General features: G+C 47.4%; 1 protein-coding gene across 5 annotated transcripts in view; it reads right to left on the bottom strand.

Moving 5' to 3' along the window:
- Positions 1-22,388, bottom strand: part of LOC146516080 (uncharacterized) — a 53,167-nt gene extending 30,779 nt beyond the window's left edge. For 3 of the 5 annotated variants that reach the window (XM_085162001.1, XM_085162000.1, XM_085161999.1), the window contains exons 1-4: positions 22,182-22,388; positions 2,764-3,914; positions 1,802-2,176; positions 1-131 (exon numbers count right to left, since the gene is read on the bottom strand). The exon at positions 1-131 is cut by the window's left edge and continues 77 nt beyond it. In XM_085162001.1, coding sequence (XP_085018127.1) covers positions 1-131; positions 1,802-2,176; positions 2,764-3,756 — 1,499 coding nt within the window. In that variant the 5' untranslated portion in view covers positions 3,757-3,914; positions 22,182-22,388. Of the gene's footprint in view, positions 132-1,801; positions 2,177-2,763; positions 3,915-15,473; positions 15,837-22,181 lie in introns of those variants that run through there. The other 2 variants (XM_085161997.1, XM_085161998.1) reach the window with 2 other exon arrangements.
- Positions 22,389-25,161: the final 2,773 nt, after the last annotated feature.

Consider the following 25,161-nt stretch of genomic DNA (forward strand, 5'->3'; position numbering starts at 1 on the left):
TGCCTGGGTCCGGGGCTCCCCTGACCTGGAGGTCCGGTGCCTGAGCCCGGAGCTGGTCCCGAGGGCCCCCGGTCTGCTCTGGTGCCTCTTCCCTGAGGCCTGGGGCTGGGTCCCAGCTTGGAGGAGACTTTCTGTAAGAAGAGCTGACGTTTAGTGACGGCGTCCCAGCCGAGGGGCCCCAGCTCGGAGCTGCAGAGCGAGACCATGGTGTTAGCCATTCCCCACTCGGAGTCAGAAATGTGGACGAGCGAAGCAGCGAGGTAGGGGAGGAGTGAGAGAGAGATTTTTTTAAAGCTGGAGGGGAGGAGGAAAAGGAGGGAAGGAAACGAGGAGGAGGGAAACTGGGAGTGTGCTGCAACTACAAGGAGGGCAAAAACAGTTGCCATTGTGTCGAACACTCCCCTCGAGAACCCGAGCTCGGACGGGCCAGGAGCTTTTTCTCTCCCCGCCCCCACCCCTCCATGTTCCTCCCCCTCTGAGTACACGAGCACACATGGAGCGAGTTTATGGCAGAGTGTGTGTGTGTGTGTGTGTGTGTGTGTGTTGTAGAAACTGCTGCTCAGCCGCTAACACAGCAGCAGCGTTCAACAGCGCTGCTTTGACTCAGATCAGAAACCTCAGAGAGCTCAGAGCCTCCTTCGGCCGCGGCGGCGGATTACTGCAGCGTTCACCTAAATCATGTGTTAACATGCGAGCTGGCAGCACAGCGGATTGTCTGGTAATACATGAAAAGATGGACGCGTGCAGCAGCGTTTCCTTCATCGCTGCCAAAATAAACTCAAGAGTCACGTCGGCCCGACTCAAACCACATGTGCAGTCTGTGTGTATCCAGATATTTACGGGACATGAAACTGCGCCTGCCGCTGCGCCGTCAACCTCCTCTGCAGAATTCATTACTAATCAGACGGGAACTACTTTCCCCGCCACACTACATCCACCAACCACATCGCTTTGCAGAAGGAAGCGTGCAGTTAAGCTGTGCACAGATGATCATGTGGTGACGTGTCCCTTTAAACATTCATACTCGCGCACAGCAGCGTTTAACAGGTATCTGCCCCGCCCCCGGGGCGGCCTGTGACAGAATACGCTGCAGGTTTTACACCCGTCACAGGCTCAGTACATCTTCAAAAACACGTACCAGAGACCGAGCACGCTCGCCGTGCACCGCTCGCCGTGCACCGCTCGCCGTGCACCGCTCGCCGTGCACATACCGCTCCCTCCTTTAAACTCAGCACACCATCAGCGCAGCTAAAGCTGACGAGGAAACGTTCATGCCAGCGCTGCATCCAGCTCGCCCCGTTGCACCACATGCCGTCTTCACACGAATTCAAAGTAAATCCTGAGCTCAGGTCAGACTGGACGCCTCCACGGCGTGCAGGAGTCCCTGCAGACGGACATTTCTTGGGAACTTTTATCTTGATATGATATAAAGTACGGTGTGGCTCAAACACCACCTGCGATTGGTTAAGGATTAAATATCGTGGATGGAGGTGACGATACCAACTCACCTGAGGCAGTTTAAGCCCCGCTCTGTCCCAGCAAAAGCTTAAAAAGACTTGTGTGTATATAAACACGCTTCATGTGTGTTGCATGTGTTGAAGCGTCTCCAGAGAGGAAGCCTCTCCTCCGCCCTCACATGCAGACACTCTGTTATGTCACAGATGTGCTGCCAACAATAAGCATATATCGAATTACTTCTTGCACCTCGAGCCACCAGAGTTCCCGGATCGTTCGTGTGCAAAACGACATGTTTAAACCTCACAAGGCAGAAGAGTGCAGTTCATGTCTTCGTCATACTCACCCTGGTAGGCGTCCGTGGTTTCTCCTCACACTCCTCACTTGGGCATTTTGCTTCCCCCTCATCAGGTTTTCCATATTTATCGGGCACGTCCTGGTCAGCCTTCCTGGGAGCATTTAGGCGTTTTTCCCCAGCGACCTCGGAGCCCAGCGAGCTGGTCGAAGTGGACAGAGTTCGACTGACGGATAAACTCGTCTCCTGCGGCACGGCCGGCTCCCCGGCTGCTTTCCTGTGGTTTGGCTTGATGTTCCTGCTCTTTCCTCTGATCACAGCCACTTTGATGGGACCTGCAGACGACCTCTGTCTTTTACCTCCATCACCAGCCTGCACCTCCTTCCTCACCACAGCTCTCTTCCCATTGGACGGGGCACATTTATTCTGAGTAGAAGACACATTTGAAAATGTCAGAGTGTTTATGTCACCTGATAAACAACAGCTCAGAGTCTGGGCTCACTTAAAGAAGGCCTGCTGTGTGCTTTCTATTAAACACGCCCTTTACTCTTTTCTAAGCCAAGTAATAAATTACTTTGAGGGTTTTTATGCGATGTGACATGACACTGGTCAGTGACCATGTGACCTGTGTTCAGGTGCTGTGTGCAGGGAGCAGCTACACTACACTTCCTGCTACACCGACTTTAGGAAACTTTCAGTGAAATCTGGGACTACAGGTCGATGCTAACATGCTAACACGCGAACATGCTAACACGCTAACATGCTAACCCGCTAACATGTTAGCATGCTAACACGCTAACATGCTAACCCGCTAACATGTTAGCATGCTAACACGCTAACATGCTAACACGCTAACATGCTAACATTGATTATGCTGAATATGGGTCTCTGTGTACCTGTGCAGGTGTTCCAGTAATAATCAGTGATTACTTATTTATCACATAAAACATTTCAGAGTGACCCTGAGCGTTTGGTGGAGGTGTAGCAAACAGTAAAACCTGGCTGCCGTGTACCTGGGTGGCAGGTTTCAGTGGGGAGGGGGCGGGCCGTGATCCGACTTTAGCTTTGACTGTTTTTAAGTCCACTCTGGAAACCCTCTTTGCTTCTGGACCGGGCGGTTTGGCCGCTGTGGAGGCGGCCGACCTGGGAGCAGGTCTGGGCCTCACATCAGGCTGGGAGGGCGGAGGTTTGGAGCCCACTACACCCGTTTCAGCCTCTTCAGGTGGAGGAGAGCTCGTTTTCTTAACATCTTCAGTCGGCATCTGTGTGTCTTCACTGAGGTCTTCAGAGGCTGGAGGATCTGGAGGACAGTGGACCGCAGGCCCGCCCACCTCCGTCACCTGGACGCCGTCACCTGAGCTCGCGATCATCGCGCTGCTTCTCTGCACGTCCACATCAGAGCTCACAGACACAAACAACGCCTCCTCTTCATCATCATCATCATCAGGGACTTCTGTTGCGTCCGAGTCTGGAGTTGAGGAGCTGCGCCTTCTCCCGTTACTGCTTCCACTGCTGACGTCCTCGTCGATGAGGCCGCCGTTTCCTGTCAGCGATCGGGCGAGTGTCAGGTTGTCGTTCCAGCTGTCCTGGTGGTAGTCGTCGCCGTTGGCGTCCAGGTAAACCGACACGGAGTTGTCGTTGGACTCCGTCACGGTTTGAGATTTCCCCAACGAGGTGTCATCACCGTCATCCCCGTCGTCCGGGTTACGCTCCTCCTCTGGCGCCCAGTCTGAAACGACACACTTCAGAGTCATAGTTTTCACCGTCGTCAGGGTAACGTCGAACATGTCGTAGTCCAGCGGGCTGTCGGTCCGGCCCCCGCTCAGACTCCGCAGCGACTCGGGAGACGACTCCCCGAGGCAGGATGAGGAAGAGGAGGAAGACGAGGAAGACGAAATCGGGAAAGCATTCCCGTTGTGGTCTCCCGCACTGTGGAGAGGAAGCTTCATGCGGGAGCCGCCCACGCCCCTGACGGGGACGCTGTTAGCGGGCTCGGAGGCGCTCATCTCGAGGACAGGAAGTTTGCGGTCAGGACGTCACAGCGCCGCGCTCTTTCCACCGACACATTCACACCCCAACGCTTCCACGAAGGCTGGACGGCTCGGACGGATCCTCACATCGTGGCTCCGAAACGTTTTTCAGGAATCTGGAAACGTTCCCGAGTCTGCAGGGAGACAGAGTTACAGTTTAGACTCTGATCGAACATCAGCAGCTGATCTTCATCATTACCAGAGCTGGAAGAAGAGCAGGAAGTTAGTATCGGCTAAATTCCTCTAACGACGCTCCGGCCAACAATCAAAGAAGCGAAACTTTGAACAGGACGAACGTGAATGCAATAGCAGCTGCCTCTGCACCTGCAGCATCTTATTGACGGCGAGGTCACCGACAGTAAGAAGCATCACGGCGATATCGCGTGCATCTCTGAGCAAACACTTTGATCCTCCGGTCAGATATCAAGTGAAAGATTAAATGTCACCAAGCAAACAACAGCTCGACAGACCGAACACACAGCGGCTCTGCTGGGAAATAACCGTCGCAGAAAAACCCAACGAGGACTTATTTTAGAGACACTAAATTTAATGCATTTCCTCGTTTGGGCCAACAGCTGAAATCAAACTCATGAAGCAAGTTTGAAACTAAAGACATGATTATTGATTTTAGGAAGTCCTCTTATAGCTCATCACCTACTATCATTAAAACTGCCGATATTGGAATAGTTGAGAGTTATAAATATCTAGGTGTGGTACTTGACCATAAACTGTGTTTTGAATCTCATGCTGATGCCACTACTAAAAAAGTTCAACAAAGACGGTTCTTTTTAAGAAAATGAGATCTTTTAATGTCTCATCTGAGATGTTGTCTTTGTTTTATAGAAGTTTTATCGAATCTGTGACGTCTTTTTGTATCGCTGCCTGGTTTGGTAACCTGACGGTGAAGAATAAGAATCGGTTGGGACTTCTGGTAAAAACTGCAAAGTTTCAGGGCGCTGGCAAGATGGACTTTTGGCCGTTTACAATAGAAATGTGCTTAGAAAGACTCATTCTGTTATTAACTGTGTGAACCATCCACTTCACAGTGAGTTTGAGTTGTTGCCTTCCGGCCGCCGTTTTAGAGTTCCTGTGAGGACTAAAAGACTCCAGGTCTCTTTTATCCCTACTGCGTCTTGTTATTATTATTTTATAGTATTGTTCTGTTTATTTTTATCCTGCTGCTAAACTAATTTCCCCTTGTGGGACAAAGAAATTGAATTGAAAGTCTTCACATCGTCATCAAACATTTAACCTCTGCAGAAAACAAGAAAACCAACAAACATCAGCTGCTTCAGGTAAACATCTCATATACTGATCAGTCAACAAAGCAGTTATCCTGCCCATATCATCATCATCATCATCATCATCATCATCATCATTGTCGTCTCGTGCATGAGAGCGGTCTCTCCCTGACAGACGAGGTTTGTCACAAAGAAGCAGGCAGAAGAAAAGTGCTCAGGATTCCTCCAATCAGGAAGCAAAGCTCTGAGTGCATTAAAACTGCTGCTGCAACAACGGGCAGTGAAAGAGTTGAGAAACGCTGCCCTCTGCAGGCTGCACTGATCACTGCAGTAAAAAGACGACAGAGTCAGAACCCGACAGGTGAGCAACACCTTCAAAGTTCATCACGCACCAAAATCTGACCTGCTGTCTACATGTGTGTGTTTACCATGTGCTCATATCTTTGTGGAGAACAAAATTTGGAAGTTTACTAAACTTGTGGGAACCAAAGTGCCCGTCCTCACGAGTTTGAAGTGTCAGGTTTTAGTGTCAGGGTTACAGTTAGGATAAGTGGGACAATTAGATGTCCCCACAAGGATATGAAAGCACAACTTTGTGTGTGTGTGTGTGTGCACGTGTGTGTGCACATGTGTGTGCACGTGTGCATCAGGGACAAAGAAAGAGGAGCAGCTAATAAAGGCGCTCAGATCCAGGACAGCGCTGCTGCTCCATTATCCGGTAATGGCAGCAGAGCCTGTGGGCGCCACTCGCTGTCAGGCTGCTACAGGAAACACTTCTGAACACAACATTTCCCTGTTTGTGTTTAACAGGACAGAGACAGACTTCTCTGCTTCTCTGCGACTATGACAAAGATGTTTTATTCTTATGTGTCATTAGTTCGGAGCTGAGACATGCATCACTGTGCTGCCTGATCCTTCAGTCTCTGCGCCTCCATAATGCATAAGCTGAGCTCAGGCAGACGCTGTCAGCGCCACCTCACTTCCTCTCTCAGGTGAGGTCAGCTTGGCTCAATTAAATATGAATTAACAGCCTGACTGTCTGCAGTTCACCTGCTGTGAACATCACAGACTCTGGGAAGGTTCAGCGTCTCCAGCAGCAGAGTGACGACACCTGTGCTCACCTGTGCTCACCTGTGTCAGAGCTGCAGCAGCTTCTTGCTGCTGACGCTGCACGTTTGTGTCACGTGTTGTGTGGAATAAAGCACGTGATGCTCTCATCATCCAAACTGCTGCTTGCTGGATTCAGACACTGACCGGTGTAAGCAGGATCAGCTGATCCTGGATCTTTTAAACTCCAAGCTCGCATTAGATCTCCTGGTGCATTCACTGCACGTCTGTGCACATAAACATGGATGTGTGGTGATGAATTCCTTTCAGGTGAGTTGTTTGCCCCAGACAGAGTGAATGCCCTCAGGCCATCGCAGACCGTGCACTCAAACACAGCCTGACGACCGCTCATTTCTTTTTTCAGAGCTTTACTCAGACTGCAGACACTCCTCACTCTGATTATCAGATAAAGTCAAGTGAAATTAATGATCCAAACTGATGACCGCACTGTTCTCCGTGCAGAGAAGGAAAGGCACCGAGGGAACCGTCCTCCATCAGAGCGAGACGCCGCGCTCTCTGACACGAAGCCTCCAAACTGAACTGAAAGCTCCTGAGCTTCCAAACGACTCATCCACTCCTGTTAGGATCAGTTTCTCCACCAGCCTCTGGCAGTGTGTGTGTGTGTGTGTGTGTGTGGGAATAATGGGGCTAATCTAAGCTAAGGTCCCTGCTACGCTTGTCGAGCAGGTTAAGTCCAGAGTGGATGGAGCTGAAGAGGAAATCATGTAGAGGAAACGAGCAGCACGAGAGGCCCAGCGACCACGAGGGAATCAACATGCATCAGTAAATCCACAAAATTCACTGATTTAACCATTTTGATTGACCTGTTACAGCCGAACACAGTCAAAGTGTTTTATGCGACTTAGTCCAGCTTTACAAAATCATTCCTACCAGAGCTGCTCTGGCAGCACCAACGAGCTCCACAACACAGAGGTTTATATGAAAGCAGCCAGAGATCCCAGATCAGCATCCACGCCTAACATCACGTACACTGAAGTAGTGTAGTAAATCCTGCTCATCTACAACAGATCACAAACATTATGCTCACGCCGGGAACGGGCTTGGTTTGCTGTACTAGAATAAAGTGTAATTGCACATCCACTACAGCAGGTGGCAGGGTTTTCTGCACCGAGCGCACACACAGTACAGAGAAGGAGACACAAAGTGCAGCAAACGAACCCTCAAGAAAAATATTTAACAGTGACGAAAAGACGGGCGCAGATGACGGGACAAACAAAAGTCTCTAAAGCTAAGACGAGGAAATGTGGCGGCGCGTCTGTAGCGCTCGGCTTCACTCTGTCGGTTAAAATGTTTGAGGAGGCCCGAGTGAGTGTTTGAGGACCTGTACTTAATGTTGCTGATCAATTTAAATACATTTATTGATTTTCTTTAATTTTATTATTCAGAAGCAAATGGTTCAAGTCAGTCAAAAAATGTTTTTAGTTTGAATTTGGTTTTATTTTCTTAAATTTCAGACAAAAAAAAATGTTAAAGATATTCGTTGATTGAAGTTGATCAAGTTTATTTTGTTTTCTTTAATGTTAATAAGGATGTCATGCAGAGATGTACTTAAAATTTAACAGACAAATGAGACTACTTATACAGAGCGTGGGGTCGTAACAGGAAATAACAGACGCCGCGCTCAAAAGAGAGGACACTGCAAAGACTGTATATAAAAGATGGAATTAGCCACCATGTTGTCACCCATTGGCTTCTGGAGTGAACGTTAGCACTGGAGTGAACGTTAGCACTGGAGTGAACGTTAGCACTTGTGGAACCTTTCTTGGTGCTTGTTTATAACTATTAGCTAACGCTAGCTAGCTTAGCTATGCGAACCTCACACAGACGCCTGCTAATTATTCCTCAGAAACATCCAAATAAAATCCTAGAATTTCACTGAAAACTGGAGCTCCGCCCCCTTGGACCGTCTGTCAGTACAGTAACCACACAGCTGCCGTGTTATTGGTCAGATGATGTCATTAAAAATGCTCCAACAGCACGAACACGGTGCAGAGGTCCCGCTGAGGTGCAGCGTAGCAGAGAGCTAGCAGCTACAGCCTTCGACTCTGCACTTTCCTCTGTGCTGCTCTAGGCTCCGCCCCCATTGTTACTTTCTCTCAGCTCTGCTTTTTAACCCTTTAAGACCGACCATTGAACCAAGTCTGCCAGAGCTTATATTATATGTTTACATGCTGTGGAGCCATTTTTGGGAGCATTTCAAGTTGCTATACATCAATACAACCATTATAGCCTAAATTTTAATAATATGTCTGCATTAAGTGCATAGTAATTACATAAATTGCAAAAAAGTGCAATAAACTACAAAAAAATTGAAAATCGTTTTTGTTTTTTAACTTATATTTCTAGTTAGAGAAATTTAAGAGGCTTATCCCTCAAAACTGTAAATACAAAAAAGTTGCACAAAATAGTTTCCCACCACAGGAAATTTATTTTGAGTGTCTTCATAGTTTTATTTTTGAAATACACCAATTTTTACACACTGCAGGAAAAACAAAAATAAATATTATAATAAATAATGCAAATTTGCAAAAAAGCAGCATATGCATCAAAATAAACTATTTCCAGCAGTGCAATATGAGTCCTAAGCATCCCAGAAACCACACAGAAAGTCATAAAGTCAAACATAACTTTTAAAAACACCAGTATAGGCTGATGGTAATTTCCGCGAAAATGACGTCACTTCCGGTTTCGGGCAGGTCATGGCGGACATGCGATAGTTCGCGCTGACGTCTATTCCAATGTAGGAAGTGTTATGAACAGCTGATCGGATCGGCAAAGCGTGTTTCTGGAATATTATGTTTTTGTTGCTGCAAGTGCTTTTTATGCAGTTTTTGCAAAGTTATATGTGGAAGGAAACTGTGACCGAGGACAAGCTGATGGCATAAGATGTAAGTACAACTCCTCCAGTTTCATATGCAAAAAAAATTATTGCGCTAGTTCACGTGGTTGCAGAGCTACCGGGATTTAAAAATAGTTACACAAAACAGAGCGTGCTGCTCTGACCGGTTTTAAAGGGTTAACAGAGCAGTCTCTGTTAGTCTGCTCACATGCTCTTATTTAGTAAAAGTCTCATATTTCTATCAGCAGTAACAGAAAAAAACAAACTTTTTTCACCACCAACACAGACTTTTAAAACTTGATTCTCCTCTGAGTCGGTCTGAACTCTGTGCAGCTTTGCGTCTGACTTCTAACTGTTTGTCCTTTCTGGCTTTTAAAGCCTGCAGGCCTGTGCAGCTCAGCAGGGGGTGTTTGTTTTGTTCATAAGGACAGCCCTCAGCCTTTCTGGCAGCAGCACAGCAGACCCTGATGTTTCTTTGGTTGGCTCTAATCATCACACACACTGAATGAATCAGCTTCTGCGATGGAGGCTGACCTCACTCTGATCTGAAACACTCAGCAGGAGACAGTTTGTTCAACTCATCATTTCTTAGCGTTGCATAATGAACCACACAAAGATGATGGAGTGGAAACCAACCCGAGCTCCTGGGGTGAAAACAAAACAATGTTTTAACACGTGAACCTGGAAATCTGTCTTCTTTCCTCTGCACGTTTGTCGCCACAAAAACAGGCCGCTGGTGTTCGAGGTCACGGCAGGAAAAGAGAGAGCCATCACTTCCTTTCTCTCTTCCTTCAGCGCCTTGTTGAGCGCACGCTTATCCAACTGTTTGCAAAGCCTGCTTTAGCACCGAATGTGCTCTGACTGTTCTTTAACCTCCAGGTTCGTGAAGGAAAAAGCTCGTCTGTGTGACCGCCTACATGACGTTTCCTGTTTTCTGTCACGCCTCCTGTTCACGTTGAGTCAGCGTTCAAGAGCAAGGAATCCCTCTGAGCCAAAAACTCTTTTTCCTACTCTTGGATCTATATGATGTCATCAAGAGGGGACATCCCTAATATGGTCGTTTCAGGCATCCACGCTGAGCATTTCACAGCTCAGAATTTTAAACTGTGACTCATGCAAAGCTGCTCTGAGCCCAGGAATAAAAATAGCTTTTTCCTCCGTTCTTTGTGGTTTTTCACCTTAATGAGCGTCAGTCTGAGCGCCCACAAGAAGCTGATGACCAACCTCAGAGTGGGCGGTGCCAGCAGCTGTTGGTGGCTAACAGTCGGCTCCATTATTCACAGCTGATCGTTCAATTAAAGTTCAGGAACTAAACTGTCATGCAGGCTGCTGATTGGACTGTGACACACACACTGAAGTGAGGAGCTGCAGAGGAGCTCAGTGCAGGACGCTGCAGTCGGTTAATATTTGTGCTCTGTGAGGGACGACTGTGCTTCACTGGACCATGACGAACATGAAGCTCACAGCAGCGTTTCATAACAGCCGTGTGGAGGAACTGCACTGAAATCACTGCTCAGCAACACGAGGTGCTCAGAAACTGTTTCTAACCTGATACTCTGATTACTTTGATCGCCAGCTCTGTGAGTAATCAATTACTTCTGAAAGGAAACATTAAACAAACCTGTACGCTACAGGACAACGACCAACAACAGGTGAGGAGTCAGAGTCGCGGGTGTACTGCTGACCTGTAGGTCAGAGTGACTGCAGCACACACACACACACACACACACTAATGTAATGTCAGCATCTCTGCAGACATCCAACATTAGTTACTCAGATTTGTGTCTAATTTAGCGTGTGCACACACACACACACACACACACACACACAGCAGCTGGATGCAAGTTTCACAAAAGCTTGCATGTGATTATTTTCACCCTACCAAGCAGCAGGATCCACAGCTAATGGTAGCTTTTTGCATCCAGAGATGCTCTCCAACTCTGTTACTACAGTAACCTCACAGCAAGTTATTGGTCACATGACGTCATTAAAATGCTCCAAAAGGCTCTAACAGCACAAACAGTCCAGTTCAGGCACAATTAGCTTAGAAGCTTAGCAGGCAGCTAGCAGCTAGCAGCTACAGCCACCTGTGTCACCATCTACCTGTCAGTCAGAGAAGCCACGCCCCTAATAATGTAAACTTCCTATGACACCAAACAGTTTGTGTATCAGGCTGCAAACGTGTCTATTTCTGCTGGAAATGTTTAACATGGGAGTCTATGGGGACTGACTCACTGCTGCCTCTGCTGGGCGTCAGAGGAACTGCAGGTTTGGAGCTCATTTAAATTCCCAAAGCAAAACTTCAGCCCAAATATTCAGCAGAACTGAGTGACAAACTAAACGATTCAGAGGCATAAATGCAGATCAGGGTTGTGACAGGTGTGGTTTTGTTCGGATGGTCACACAGCTAAATAATTCAGCCTGTAACTGGATAGAGTTTGACATAATCTGAGTTTCCAAGATAAAGAAAGACCGTAGGGCAGAGCCAGAGGGAAATCTGTCTGAAAACGAGCAGAGGGCAGACACATTCAGGGCCAGAGCCAATGAAACATGAGCTCCCAGATTTGTCTGGTTTCCAGGCTGATGTTACGTCTCAGGCTGCTCAGATTACCTGATACCCGAGTTTCACATTACAGTCTGATACCTAAAGCGCCCGAGCTGGCTGAGCAGAGACACCCTTCAGCTCATTTTTGCAGATCGCATCCTCGAGGTCATTCGCTCAGTGGGTACCCACGGCGCCCTCGTGGCAGCAAATCCACAGCTTCGCCTTCATACTCGGCCCTCCCTTCATCCCAACAGGTGAAACGACAGCAAGGACTTTATCTACTGATGATTCAATAACAACAGAATCCAAACGAGCCATCTGCAGGATTTACTCGAAACTGCAACCATCTGATGTGCAGGAACGACTGCGGCTCTGCTTTCATTTCACCGGCACCGAGCCAATCAGAGAGCTCGTTAACAGGCAGCAGCCTCACCTTTCCTTCATAGCAACACTTGGCAGCATCACACTCACTGCATCACCTCACAGCACAGAGCTGCATCACTGCAGACACACGATACAGTGAACGTGGTTACCATAGAAATAAACAGAGTGCTTAGTCATTCTGAGAAGACGAGCTCGACTGTGAGAGGTCTAAACACTGCAGGCACTGCAGAGGTGTGTGTGTGTGTGTGTGTGTGTGTGTTCAGATGACATAACAGTCGCTATATTTCCCTGCATGAACCAGCTGAAGCACAGTAAGCAGAACAGTCTCTCAGGGGAAACAGCACGAGGATGATTTCTCATCAGCCGGACACTTAATGGACAGCGAGGGTGAGAGAGAGAGCGCTGCGAGCTGATTGGATGGCAGTCTAATGACGGCTGGTCCAGAGGTCACACAGCTGTTATGTAACCAGCTAGCTGGCCTTCGGGGGGGCTCACTGATCGATACCTGCGCAGCTGATGGGGTCGGCGTGGAAACGCTGCCTCATTACCGCAGTGACACAAACGGTTCCACGTGGACACCTGTGCTAAAGAACGAGCACCTCACATCTGCAGGCCCGTACTTCCTGTCGCCGTTTTCATTCCAGTCCATTTTTGTTAGAAGTGCAGTGATGGATTGTTCTGGAAATAGAGCTGCAGAGTTTGCCATCGGTACAAATACAGACCCGGGTCACATGACGCGTCCATACATGGTCAGAAATGCCCACACGTGTTTTTTTTCCACTGCACGAACCAAATGTTCCTGAAGCTGACGACACCCACAGGAGGCCTCAAACACCTCTGTGGCTGATCTTAGAGAATCCCCCGATTTTTCAAGCTTCTCCAGACATCATTAATATTTCAAACCGCTGCTACGAAGCCTCGCTCTGACACGCAGATGTGGCGCTGCGTTCTGAAGCGGACCCTCGGCTCCTCTCAGCAGGTCGAATCAACCTCCAGCCGTAATAAGCCGACCTATCAGAGGCAACGCCTGTTACACTGAGAGGCATCACATGACTGCTCCTCCTGTGAGGCTTACAACGCTCATATCATGAAAACTTGTATTCGATAGATCGATCGATCTCCCACGTGTGGGACGGATAAAGGTTTTGTGGCTATACATTGTAACAGTTGCTATTGTAATGCCGTGTATCACCACATGGCGGCGCCTCCTGTCTCATGACTGGTGTGTCACCCCCTTTTTGTTCTTCTTCGCACTCCTCCTGTAATGGATGCTCCCGTGTGTACGCGGACTAGTGTGCTCTTTAGTAATGTGTGGTAGAGGTAGCACTTTTATTTTTGATATTGTAAATAAATGAAACTTTTTGGAAAGTCAGAAGCTGTTGCTCATTCGCTATCCACCTGCACACCTCCGCTGGCTCCATCTCCACCGCACGTTACAACATCAATACAACTGTTATATCGCAGATTATAATAACATGTATGCATCACGTCCATATTAACTACATAAATTGCAAAAAAACTACAAAAAAACTGAACTTATTTCAACAAATTTCTAATTATAGAAAGTTCAAAACTGTAAATGCAAAAAAGTTGATCCATCTCAAAAATGAAACTATGAAGACGCAAAATCAGTTTCCTGTGATTGGAAACGATTTTACGTCTTCATAGTTTCATTTTTGAGATGGATCAATGTTTATAAACAATTTGCAAAGAAACAGCATCAAAATAAACGATTTCCAACCGTTTCAGTTCTGAGCGTCTCAGAAAGCGTACAGACGAGCATGAAGTCAAACACGACTGTCACAAACATGTCACATGGCAAGGTGCAAGATGTCTTAAGTCTACAGCAAAACAACAGTATTAACATTACTGCCTCCACTTAATCTGCCTAACCAAATGGCCTCCCAAACACAATACACCCAGAATATCAAAGCACCACCAATAACCAAACTGATCAGCAATCAACTCAACAATTGCCTACAAGGCAAGTCCTAGCCAAGACACAACCAGACAAGCAGCTGCAAACAGACCAGCTCTCAATCAAAAGTTAGAAAGCTCACCAAACCAGGACAATTGCACAGACGATCCCGGACGAGCCCCCATTTGTCACAACCCGGCTCATAGGAAGTGACAATCAAGAGGGAGACCACACACAGGCTTTTAAAGGCTGTAAGACATATTTAATGAAATTAGGTAAAGCAACTTAAAGGCCATTTAAAGGACATAACAGCCATAACTGAAACTTCCATGATGGGTGCCAGACAGAGAGAGCCAGAGCCCAAAGCCAGCGCCCTGCTGGTTCAGTCAAGGTGTCTTTATATACACTGGGACTGGCCTCTCAGGTGTGCTGCATCAATAATTGGGTCAGCTCCACCTACCTGCAAGAAACAGGTAACAGAAAAAGCAAAACACAAGGCCAGCCCACTGGCCGTCACAAACACCAGCGAACCTTTGAAAGGCCTGCAGGATAAAAACTACGCGTCCCATGAAAAATGACGTCACTTCCAGGACATGAAATAGTTCGCGCTGACGTTTATTCACGCGCAGGAAGTGCTATGAACAGCTCGGATCAGCAAAGCGTGTTCTGGAATATCATGTTTTTGTTGTTGCGAGCGTTTATGTGACGTCTGCAAAGCCGTCTGTGGAAGGAAACCACGACCTGGACAAGTTGGATGCTATGGAAGCGAGCTGATGTTCAGAACGCTCAGAGGGGCCTTAAAGGGTTAAAACCACGTAATGATCAATGTGAGCTGCAGGTGTCGGCCTCACGTTTACCTGTGAAGGTCAGAACCAATGCAAACACTCGTCTCAAAGCTTCCCCCAACGAGCCAATCAGCTCAGCCGGAGAACAGAAGAACCAATCATGCTCGCCGGTCCGTTATCACCATAGAGACACAGGTAAGTGTGCTATTGTTTTCCTCACTGGCACCATGATGCGAATTAACATGTTTGTTTAGTGCTCTGGTGGGAGGAGCCAAAGCAGTTTGTTGTTTTGATGCTGAGCGTGCAGTGAAGGATCACTTACTTTCTTTAAAAGAAATATAATCAGATTAGACTGGAGACTATCTGTGCAGTTTAAATGTCCCGGTTACCATGGAGATGAAAGTTTCGGCTCCATCCGCGTTCGTTAAGGCGACCATCGGGAATATCGGCCTGGACTGGCTGCAGAGTTGTGAGCCTGTGCTTCAGCTGTGTGAACATTTCTACAGGATTCAGTTACACGAACGATCCTCTGAAAGCATCTGGAAACCATCACAGACGCCAGAGGAAGGACTGCACGCCATCACCTCCGTGTCTCCACGGGCGCCCTTTACTTGTGCAGCAGCTCCACTTTACATAAGAGCGGACGAGCCGGCGCTACAGCAGGAAGTTTAAATACCATCATCAGACTTATTACAACACGACTTCTTTACTCTGAAGGAAAAACAGTTTACAGCTCGGCTGGAAAAGATGAACTGTGACACAAGTTAATGTTACACGATCCAGCCAACAATTCAAAGTGCGCACACACTGCTCATGCTCACACATACACACTGTTGCCGCAGCTTTAACTTACTCTTCTCCTTCTCAGCCTGCAGTGCTGCAGAAACACATCCAGCATAAAACAGAAGATTCTCCTTCAGCGCGTTCGCACTCTTCGCTTCACGCCGTCCTCACACACACCGCCCTCCTCCTCCTCCTCACACACTCGTCCTGCTGCACAGGACGTTCATGCGTTGTGTGTTATCCCGTCAGCGCTGTGTGTGAGCGAACAGGGAAGGCTACGCAGGCTGTGACGGTGGTCGAGAGGGGGAGGGAGGAGACTGAGGGAGGGAGGGAGGGAGGGATACACCTCCCTTTTTGGTTCTGGAGCAGAGGCACGCTGCTCAGTGCTGCAGTAACAAGAAACAGTGCACGTGTGCGAGGCAGGCTGCTGGGAGCGCACACACACACACACACACACACACACACACACACACACACACACCTTCCCCAAGGTCTGGTGTGGGAGGGAAAGTTAATCCCATGTTTACAGAGAAGTTGTGTGAGTGTGTCTGCCAGGTAACCCAACCCCGGTCCAGCCTCCACCATGAAACACACGGGAGGGTCCAGCGCTGACCCCTCCAGCTCGGTTGGCTGTTGCTAAGCAGCACTGGGCCCCCTCCTTGTTATTGGTTACAGGAGTTCGGTGTTTTTTTGGAGGGGAGCACGGAGAGGAAGGTTTGGGACTGCTGGAGGAAAAAGGCCAGTGAGAGTAATGGAAAAGTATCCTGTGTAATCTGATGTAGAGGAGGGGGAGGGGGGGGAGGACGGGCCAATGGGAGAGCAGATCTGAGTGATTATTTAAATTAGTCATGAACGTCCTGCCAATTGATCCGAGCACAGGGCTGCTATTGGTGGGCACTCGTATTATTAACAGACCTCTGCAGATGACACACACACACACACACACACACACACACTCTTCGTGCCTATGGTACGACAGCTTTTCTCCGTGCCCCTGGTACACTGCGCAGAAACACTTTGCCACACACACACACACACCTGGTTTAGTCATGAAGCTGCATCCACAGACAGCAGCGTCACACTAGTTTCACTAGCAGCTGTTACTGATAACAGTAAAATAACGCGTCACATTCACCAACCAGAACATCCTTCTTACAACATTACAAACATGATGTGACTATGACAGCGTCAGCAGGAAGCTGGTGTCAGCCTCCATCAGCTGTGTTTGGGTGGGGCCAGCAGAGACAATCGAAACTCCAGCAGGTGAAGAGGTTCTGGGTGACTCTCAGTTATCGATCTGCAGGAAACAGATGATCGTTCGGTTTAACGAGGCCGCAGCGCCCGGCTGGACTGTGGCGGCGTCACTTCCTATTTCAGAAATGCCAACAAAGTGCGAAGTTTTATCACATCTCAAAAAACTAAAAACATCCAAACGTTCAAACACGCGCTAAGACTGCACTGCGTGATCCAGCAGACGCCAGCGCTGAGAGCCTGCAGCAAGAAGACATCCAACATGGCTGACTGAGCAATCAGCTGACCCAGTAAAGCCAATAAAATGACTTGATTTCACCAACCCTATCCTAGCCGACCACGTCTGTGCTGCAAGCATCAGTGTCAGTTTCTCAAAGCTGGAGTCCTAATTTGGGCGTGACAGGATGTTACGTCTGTTTCTCAGATTCTTCTAACGGTTTTTCAGAAAAACACATTTTTAAATGTGAGTTCTTACTTACATCTATGGGCGATCGTGGCTCAAGAGTCGGGCGTTCGTCTTGTAATCGGAAGGTTGTCGGTTTGAGCCCCGGCTCGGACAGTCTCGGTCGTTGTGTCCTTGGGCAAGACACTTCACCTACCGCCTACTGGTGGTGGTCAGAGGGCCGATGGCGCGATATGGCAGCCTCGCCTCTGTCAGTTTGGCCAGGGCAGCTGTGGCTACAACTGTAGCTGCCTCCACCAGTGTGTGAATGGGTGGATGTCTGGGTGTGTAAAGCGCTTTGGGGTCCCTAGGGGGGGCTAGTAAAAGCGCTATACAAATACAGGCCATTTACCATTTACTTACTGTTCTTATAATATTTGAGTCACATGGACAGTCCTCTCTCACAAACCCTGAAACTTTGAGCAGCCTCCTGCACCCAAAACTATGTGACACCGTTTATTAATCCACAAATTATTGAAGCACAAGGAAAACTAATGACCAACAGTAATCTGATTACCTTTAGATCTTACCGTGCTGCGACTCACAGCAGAGGACAAACACAGACGAAGGCGACAGAATAACACGAGCGTCTGTTAAAGCGTCGACGTGTCCCAAGAACGATCAACGCGTTTCTGCACGTGTGTCAACAACATGTACGAGCCACGACTGAAGCACGATCCGCTCTTCTGTGCCACATTTTCACATCCTGCCACTTCAAGCCCAGATAGCAGAAGCTCGCAGGTCCCAGAACAACGAGTGGCTGCGACTGAAATAGGCTTTCTAATCATCTCCTGCCGGCCTGACGCAGGAAGGAAAATGTTTGCTGATAAACCGGCAGCTCCGACTCCCCACAGCCCTTATGGGGACCAAAATCCTGGTTCCATGAGTCTGAAGGAAAGTTTGAGACTCAGGATGTGGTTTCAGTGACAGGTTATGTCCCCACAAGATATGAACACCCGACGTAGGACTGCTCGGATCAACAATTTCACAGGATTTTAAATTTGTGCCGTTGTGAACTTTGACCTGAGGGTTGGACTCTCTGACATCACGTTTCTGAAGAACGACGACTTCAGATTATTTTGAAACGACCTTAAAACGCCGACTGATGAGCAGCAGCGTTTGTTTCTCTGAGGTCTTTGCTGATGTTTCCTCCCTCGCATCACCTGAACGCTCCGCCTGCTTCACAGGCGTGCTCAGTCGACCATCAGCAGCTCCTGGCTCAGCTTCTCGCTGCCGCCGATGGAAGCAGTGAGTGTGGCCTCAGATTGTTATTAAACAATAACTCAGTTTAATGTGTCGGACTTTGATTTATCTGAGGTTTGTTTACTTCTGTCGTGTCCAAATATGTAAACCTGCAAATTTAAAGAGCTGCTCCTGTCGTCTCACCGCGATGCAGCGTGTAACAACACCGCAGTCACCTGATCCACCGCCATCAACACCATCACTTTCACAATCCCCGCTGCCAGCTCCACAGAGGATCCCCACCTTTGACCACTCCCACTCAAGTTTCACACATTTACTCATGAAATCCACGTCAAACTGGAATAATCTGGGAATTTTAAGTTTGGGAAACTGCAGATTTTGCTCTAATTGTGAGCTGTGTGCTCCATCAGTTCATCCTCAGAGACCGAGCCCTGCAAAGCTCGGGGCGCCGAGTCTCCCGTGAGACAGCAGATCCACTTTCGTCCAACCGGATCCAGACCGACTGTAAACGCTCATCGTGGTTGAATTAGAAGTCAAAGCGTCACTTACAGGTTTAGTTCGGCTTCAAAGATGTTTGTTGTTAATCTGCTCGTGGACAAAAGCGTCATCAGTCAGAGTGACTGTGTTAATCTGAGCGACAAGTCGGGGCAGAGGACAGCTCTCAGTCTCCCACCACAAGAATGCTGAGCGCGAGGAGTGGCTGGATTAGAGCTGCAGACGCCGGCAGCTCCACTGCTAACAGAAACACACATGTGCACGCAACACAACAGCTGCACGCACATTTAAAGCTGCTGCTGCCTCACAAATGAGCCAAAGTCAGCATCCAGCACATCTGAGAGCTGCAAAGTGTCAACACACACACACAAACGCGCACACGAGTTAGAGTAAAGTTTGGAGTCCCATCTACTGATTTTATTTTGCGTTAGCTTTGCACAAAAGTAGAAACGTCCTCCAAAGAGCTGCTTTTACTTTCTAACTTTGAGTAGATTCCAGAGCCTGTACTTTTCCACTTTTACTCGAGTAAAGAAGTTGATTCAGTACTTCAACTTTTACTGGAGGATTGTTAACAGTAGTATTTGTACTTCTCCTTAAGTACAGAATCCAAAAACCCAACAAAGCTCGGCTGATCCACCAGGAACGGGACAAAAACCCATCAAAGACAAACAGCAGGAAAAGCTCGGCCGTGTTTGCAGCGATCACGTCTCATTGTTTTGACTTTTGGCTTCACTTCAGCTCTTTTATGTCAGACGTTCAAAGCTGCTCTAGAATAAAAATCTGGAGCTGAAGCAGATTTGCTGTGAGGGTCAAAGTTCGACCCCTGCTGTCACGTCTCACTGCTCAGGACAAACACAATCAGACTGCGTGAGCTGTGTTACCAGTCAAACCTCCTGTCAACAGTTAAAGTCATCAAAATGAACATTATTCCTGAATTTTTCATTATTTTCCCAACTTTTTAACTTCATTGCTGATATGATTGTCCCCGCAGTGCTCCCTGATGGCTGCCTGCTGGGCCAAACCATTAAAAAAACACGAGTCTCCTGTTTGAGACCCAGTTTGTCCTGGGCATCGTTTACATCCACAAACATACAGTTTACCCATAAACACATGCATCAGCCTTTACAGGTGAGCAAGGAGCTCAGGTAGAGTGTACGGCCGCCTGTCTCACAGCGACCAATCACACGTGACACCGAGCGTTCGCACAGTGAGGTCGGGACCATGAAAGCGTCAGCAGCTGATATGAAGCAGTGAAGGAGGATCGTGACTCTCGGAGAGCTGCGACTGCAGAGGAGTGAGTCTGCATTTAATCCGGGCTCCTGCAGGACGATGCAGAGGACAAGCTGTTATGCAACACGCAGAGTGCTGCTGCAGCACTAATGTCCACACACTCACACAGAGTGGACAAACAGCGCGCTTCACCTACACACTGAGGTCAGAGGTCCCAGCAGTACTTGACACCTGCAGGTGTGCACAGGTGAAGCCACTGACAACACTGAAAGGTTTCACTGGTGTCAAGCCAGCCTCCACTTTGTTTTACATTCCCTGTGTATTCAAAGTATTATGGCAAAAGATGTGGAAACCTGATTTCAAAATAAAAGCTCCTGAAGCATGACTTCTAAATAAAAGCCAACTTCTAGTAAATTAAGAGCACGTTCACAAATATCAGTTAGTCTTCTTTGCACACTCATGTTGGATACAAATGACATACCCTAGTATTCTAGTAGCAACATGTCAATATTAAAGCCATCTCCTTTTGGATTTCAAAGTAAAAGCCCTCTGAATGTTTATTTTTGAACTACTCTTAATTCAGAATGGAAAATTCACATTTCCACAGACTAGTCGCAGTCTATATTGACAGTATACAACCCCACTGTGATACCATACTTTCCAGTATAGTAGTATACTTTCCAGTATAAAAGACTTTTCAAATTGACCATAAAAGATATACTCTTCATGATTTCAAAATGCTCTTAAATTGAAAGATGCTGTTTCCACAGGATAATTCCATTTTAGATCAACAGTATCCAACCCGACAGTAAAACCATGTAAATTTCAAGTTGGTCTGATTTTGCCTTTCAAATTAATGGCCCATCGAATTTGCCCATATGTGATATACTCTTTCAATTATTTCAGAATGTTTTAAAAATGAAAACTGCTGTTTCCACGGGATAATTTCACTGGAAACTGTTTTCACATCTCGTGGAAACAGCAACTTTGCTTTTGACAGGGCGCTATTAGGGTACAATGTGTCATGTAGATCTAACGTGTGCGATCGAGAGCTTGCTGACGAGCTGCATCACAGTTTGGTACGGAAGCTGCTCTGCCAGCAGCCGTAAATCACTACAGAGGGTGGTGAAGGCAGCAGAGCACATCACTGGAGGCTTCCTGCCATTCAGGACATTTATCTCCAGCGATGCCTCCGTAAAGCACACAGCATCATCAAGGACCACAGCAGCACATCAGCTGTTCTCCTTGTTACCATCTGGCAGACGTTACAGGAGTCTGTCTGCTCGACTACAAGACTTAAAAACAGTTTTTACCACCAAGCCGTACGACACCTCAACCACAACACGTAAACACACACAACACAGCACTCAGAAGCTGCAGCTTCACAAGTACTCTGTTTAATCTGCACTGGTCACTTCACTTTATTGTCATTGATATTTATATTTAAAAACTGCAATACTGTAATTTTCTGCTGCTCATTCCTGTGCAATATCCCATCTACCCTCCGTCATATTTCTTTTCAAGATTTTCTTATTTAATCACTAGTGTACATATATTTATATTTATAGATACATATATATTTAGTCATCTTTTCTCTTTTACCATGTCTCTCTAATATTTAGCTCCTTACTATTTTTATATTTTATTTTATTATATTTTATTATATTTTCTCCTACTGTATCATGCTGCTGAGTGTCTGCTGCTCATCAAACACATTTCATTGCAATGTTGACCCTGTGCTAACTTGCATATGACAAATAAAACTGAAACTGAACGTTTGTAAACAAGCCTAAATTATATGTTATTATGTTCTTAACATATCTGTTAATTCACTCGAAGTTGGCTTTTATTTTGAAATCCGGTTTCCACACCCATTCCCGTAATACTTTGAATACACAGGCAACAGAAAACAAACTGGAGGCTGGCTTGACACAAGTAAGGTTTCCGCTTTCTCACAGACCAGGACACCAGCTGCCCCCCTGCAGCCCCCACACTCTTTTACCCCAACGCGCGTCATCAGCTGGAAAGTTTACAAAAATAAAGCAGCTGTTTTATGACATGACGAACGTCCCGTAACAGTGTGCACATGTTTAAACACGCGCAGGTACAAACACACGAGCGCGAGGAGCTGTCCTACCCGCACACCGCAGCGCTCACCTGTGCACGCGCGCACACCGTCACGTTTTTCTCGTAGATTCCGTCAAAGTCGCTAAAATCAGCAGACGGTTTCCTCTTCAGACCGTCAGTTACTTCTGCAGAGCTTCAGTCTCACCGACCGGAGAACACGCCCCCACACACACCTGAGGATAATGAACGAGCTGCATTAATTATCACAACTCCGAGATACTCACACAGTCGGGGAACTATACCGGAAGGCGGAGGAATACATCCCTGTCACTCACTGATCACCCACAAACATGCGGCCGTGATGATCCGGGCCAGAGGAGCAGTCGGGACCCTGTGGCACCAGCGGGGCGCGGATCTTTGACTGCGCTCTGAAATTTGGCCCAAACCTGCATCCAGAGCCGACACATGTTCTCAGGGCCAGATGTTGCCCAGATGTCACAGCTCACCTGTGGCTGAAGCTCAAAGGCTGCTAAAAGAAACACGCAAGGCTTTTATATTTGTGCTTCTTAGTTCTTCAGCTTGCTGCAGATGTACTCCGCAGGACTCACGCCTCACCTGCTGGGTTTCATGTGTCACACTGCCCTCTAGCGGCCAGATGGAGACACGCAGGTGGATGTTTTATGTGTTTTAGAGTTCATTTAAGAGTCAGTGAGAAGCCTCAGTGATGTCATAGGTGTAAATAAAAATAAAAACAAAAATCTTTGTTACATATGCTGTATTTATTTCATGATCGTTACATCACAAACGGTTCCATCAGCAGGGATTTCACACCAACCTGCCAGCAAGTAATAACACTCACTAGAAGAATAGAATAGAATAGAATAGAATAGAATAGAATAGCCCTTTAATGTCATTGTACATATGTAACAGGGTCATAAATCACATTGTTATAATTACACAAAATGTGTCCTAAACCCCCAAACTGTTCCTTTTATACCTGACTTTTAGGACCTCCAAGCCTGTAGTTATGTTCATTATCAGTAGAGCCCCTCCTCATTCTTCTTCTTCTTCTTTGGTGCAATCCTATAAATACAGTGTACCCTTTTGCCTCTCCCCTTTTCTACAATTCCCCTGTGGGAGAGGTTGGTGTCATTTCTTTCCAACAATTTAAAACACACATATAATTCATATTTAGCCACCTGGATGCTTCTGATTGTGATTTTAGTTCAATTATTGTCATTATTAAGCCTGTTTTTGTTAGATGTTATAAGTGTGTAGTATGTGTGTATCATAAATGTGTTTTAGGCGCCATAAATGCTAGCATGAATACATACTGCTAGCTTGGAAGTTGTGGTGGGTTGAGCTAACCCTCTTCCCCACTGTTTGTATTTGGTCGTAGGAGCTGGAGTGGGCAAATTATTTACTTGGAGGTCTTTCTTTCTTTTACCTTTTTTATCAGACACAACGCAGAATCACACCGGTTACAGGTGCTCCACACTAACTGTGCAGGAGTAAAGAAAATATGAAGTATAACATCAGGAATAAAGAGCCAACAGAAGAAATATATAGAGTCTAGAGGAACACATACCAAATAATAGAAAGGCACACCTGTCTGAACCTCCTGAAGTCTATGATGAGTTCTTTGGTTTTAAGGACGTTCGGTTTCAGGTTATTTTCTAAACACCAGCAGGACAAGTTCTCTACACTGTCTCATCTCCATCAGAGATGAGCCCAACCGCAGCATACTCAATGATGACATCGGTTGGGTGGGCTGGTGTGCACTCATAAGTGTCCAGGGCGTAGACGAGGGGGCTGAGCTGCCGTCCACACAGAGCATCGTCACAGAGCTCCTCATGTTCTCCACATGGCTCAGCGCTCTGTGAAAGGCGACGGTGACGGCATCCTCCTCCATGGTGGGGGCTGAGGGAGGGGGGTAGACAGTCTCTCACGTGCTGAGCACTATCTGCTCGAAGCACTTCATGACTACAGACGTCTGTAGTCATTGAGGCTGTCTATGCTGGCTTTTTGGGGATGGGAATGATGTGGAGGCCTTCAGCCAGGTGGGAACCCTGAGTCAGGGAGATGTTGAACAGCCCAGTGAGGATCACGGCCAGCTGGTCTGTCCAGGCTTTAACCAGTCCCTGGGATGCTGTCGAGACCGGCAGTTTGCCTGGAGTTCACCGCTCTCAGTCTCCTCCTGACCTCATGTTCTTGGCTGGTCCAGGAGGCACCAGGACCACCTGATCAGAGAGGATACGGTTCACCCCACACTGAATGGTAAATGGCCTGTATTTGTACAGCGCTTTACTCAGTCCCTAAGGACCCCAAAGCGCTTTACACATCCAGTCATCCACACATTCACACACTGGTGATGAAGCCACATTGTAGCCACAGCTGCCCTGGGGCGCACTGACAGAGGCGAGGCTGCCGGACACTGACCACTGACCTCTGACCACCACCAGTAGGCAACTGGTCCAAGCTCTCAGGGTCTGATCGCTCACAGGGTGTCAGGCTGGACTCTGAGTTAAAGATCACATGTCTCAGTCCTCCCCAGACTTCACATGTCTGATAGAGTTCAGCATCCTGTGCTGACTCACTGTCATACTGGCAGACACACAACATCTTTGCTGTGGTTTCTACACATGATGTCCAAACAGTGTGTGTCCTCTGTGCATCCACACAGGGACAGGAAGTCATTCATGTGTGCAACAGTCACTGGAAGTCACTGGAGGGCAGGAGGAAGACTTCATATTTACATTTCTGATTTTGTTTCAGTCAGTTTGTAGAGGGGTTCCTCTCTGAGCTTAGTTACTGTTAGCTTTGTTATTATTTATTATAATGTGAGTGGCCTTCATCAGCCAGACGGAGGAGAGGCTCTGAGATGATATTTCAGCACAAACACACAAAACTTTCACTGATGTCATCCAGGTCTCAGGAAACAAAGCCACTGATGGCTCCTCGTCCTGAAGAACTCATGAATGATCAGCTCTGAATGACAGCTCAAACATCTGAAACCGCTCGAGTTCAGCTGCTTCTTGAATGACCTTAAAGACCTTTTCCAGGCCAGAGG

The sequence above is a fragment of the Neolamprologus multifasciatus genome, chromosome 6, assembly GCF_963576455.1.
Source record: "Neolamprologus multifasciatus chromosome 6, fNeoMul1.2, whole genome shotgun sequence".
NCBI classification, from domain to species: Eukaryota; Metazoa; Chordata; class Actinopteri; order Cichliformes; family Cichlidae; genus Neolamprologus; species Neolamprologus multifasciatus.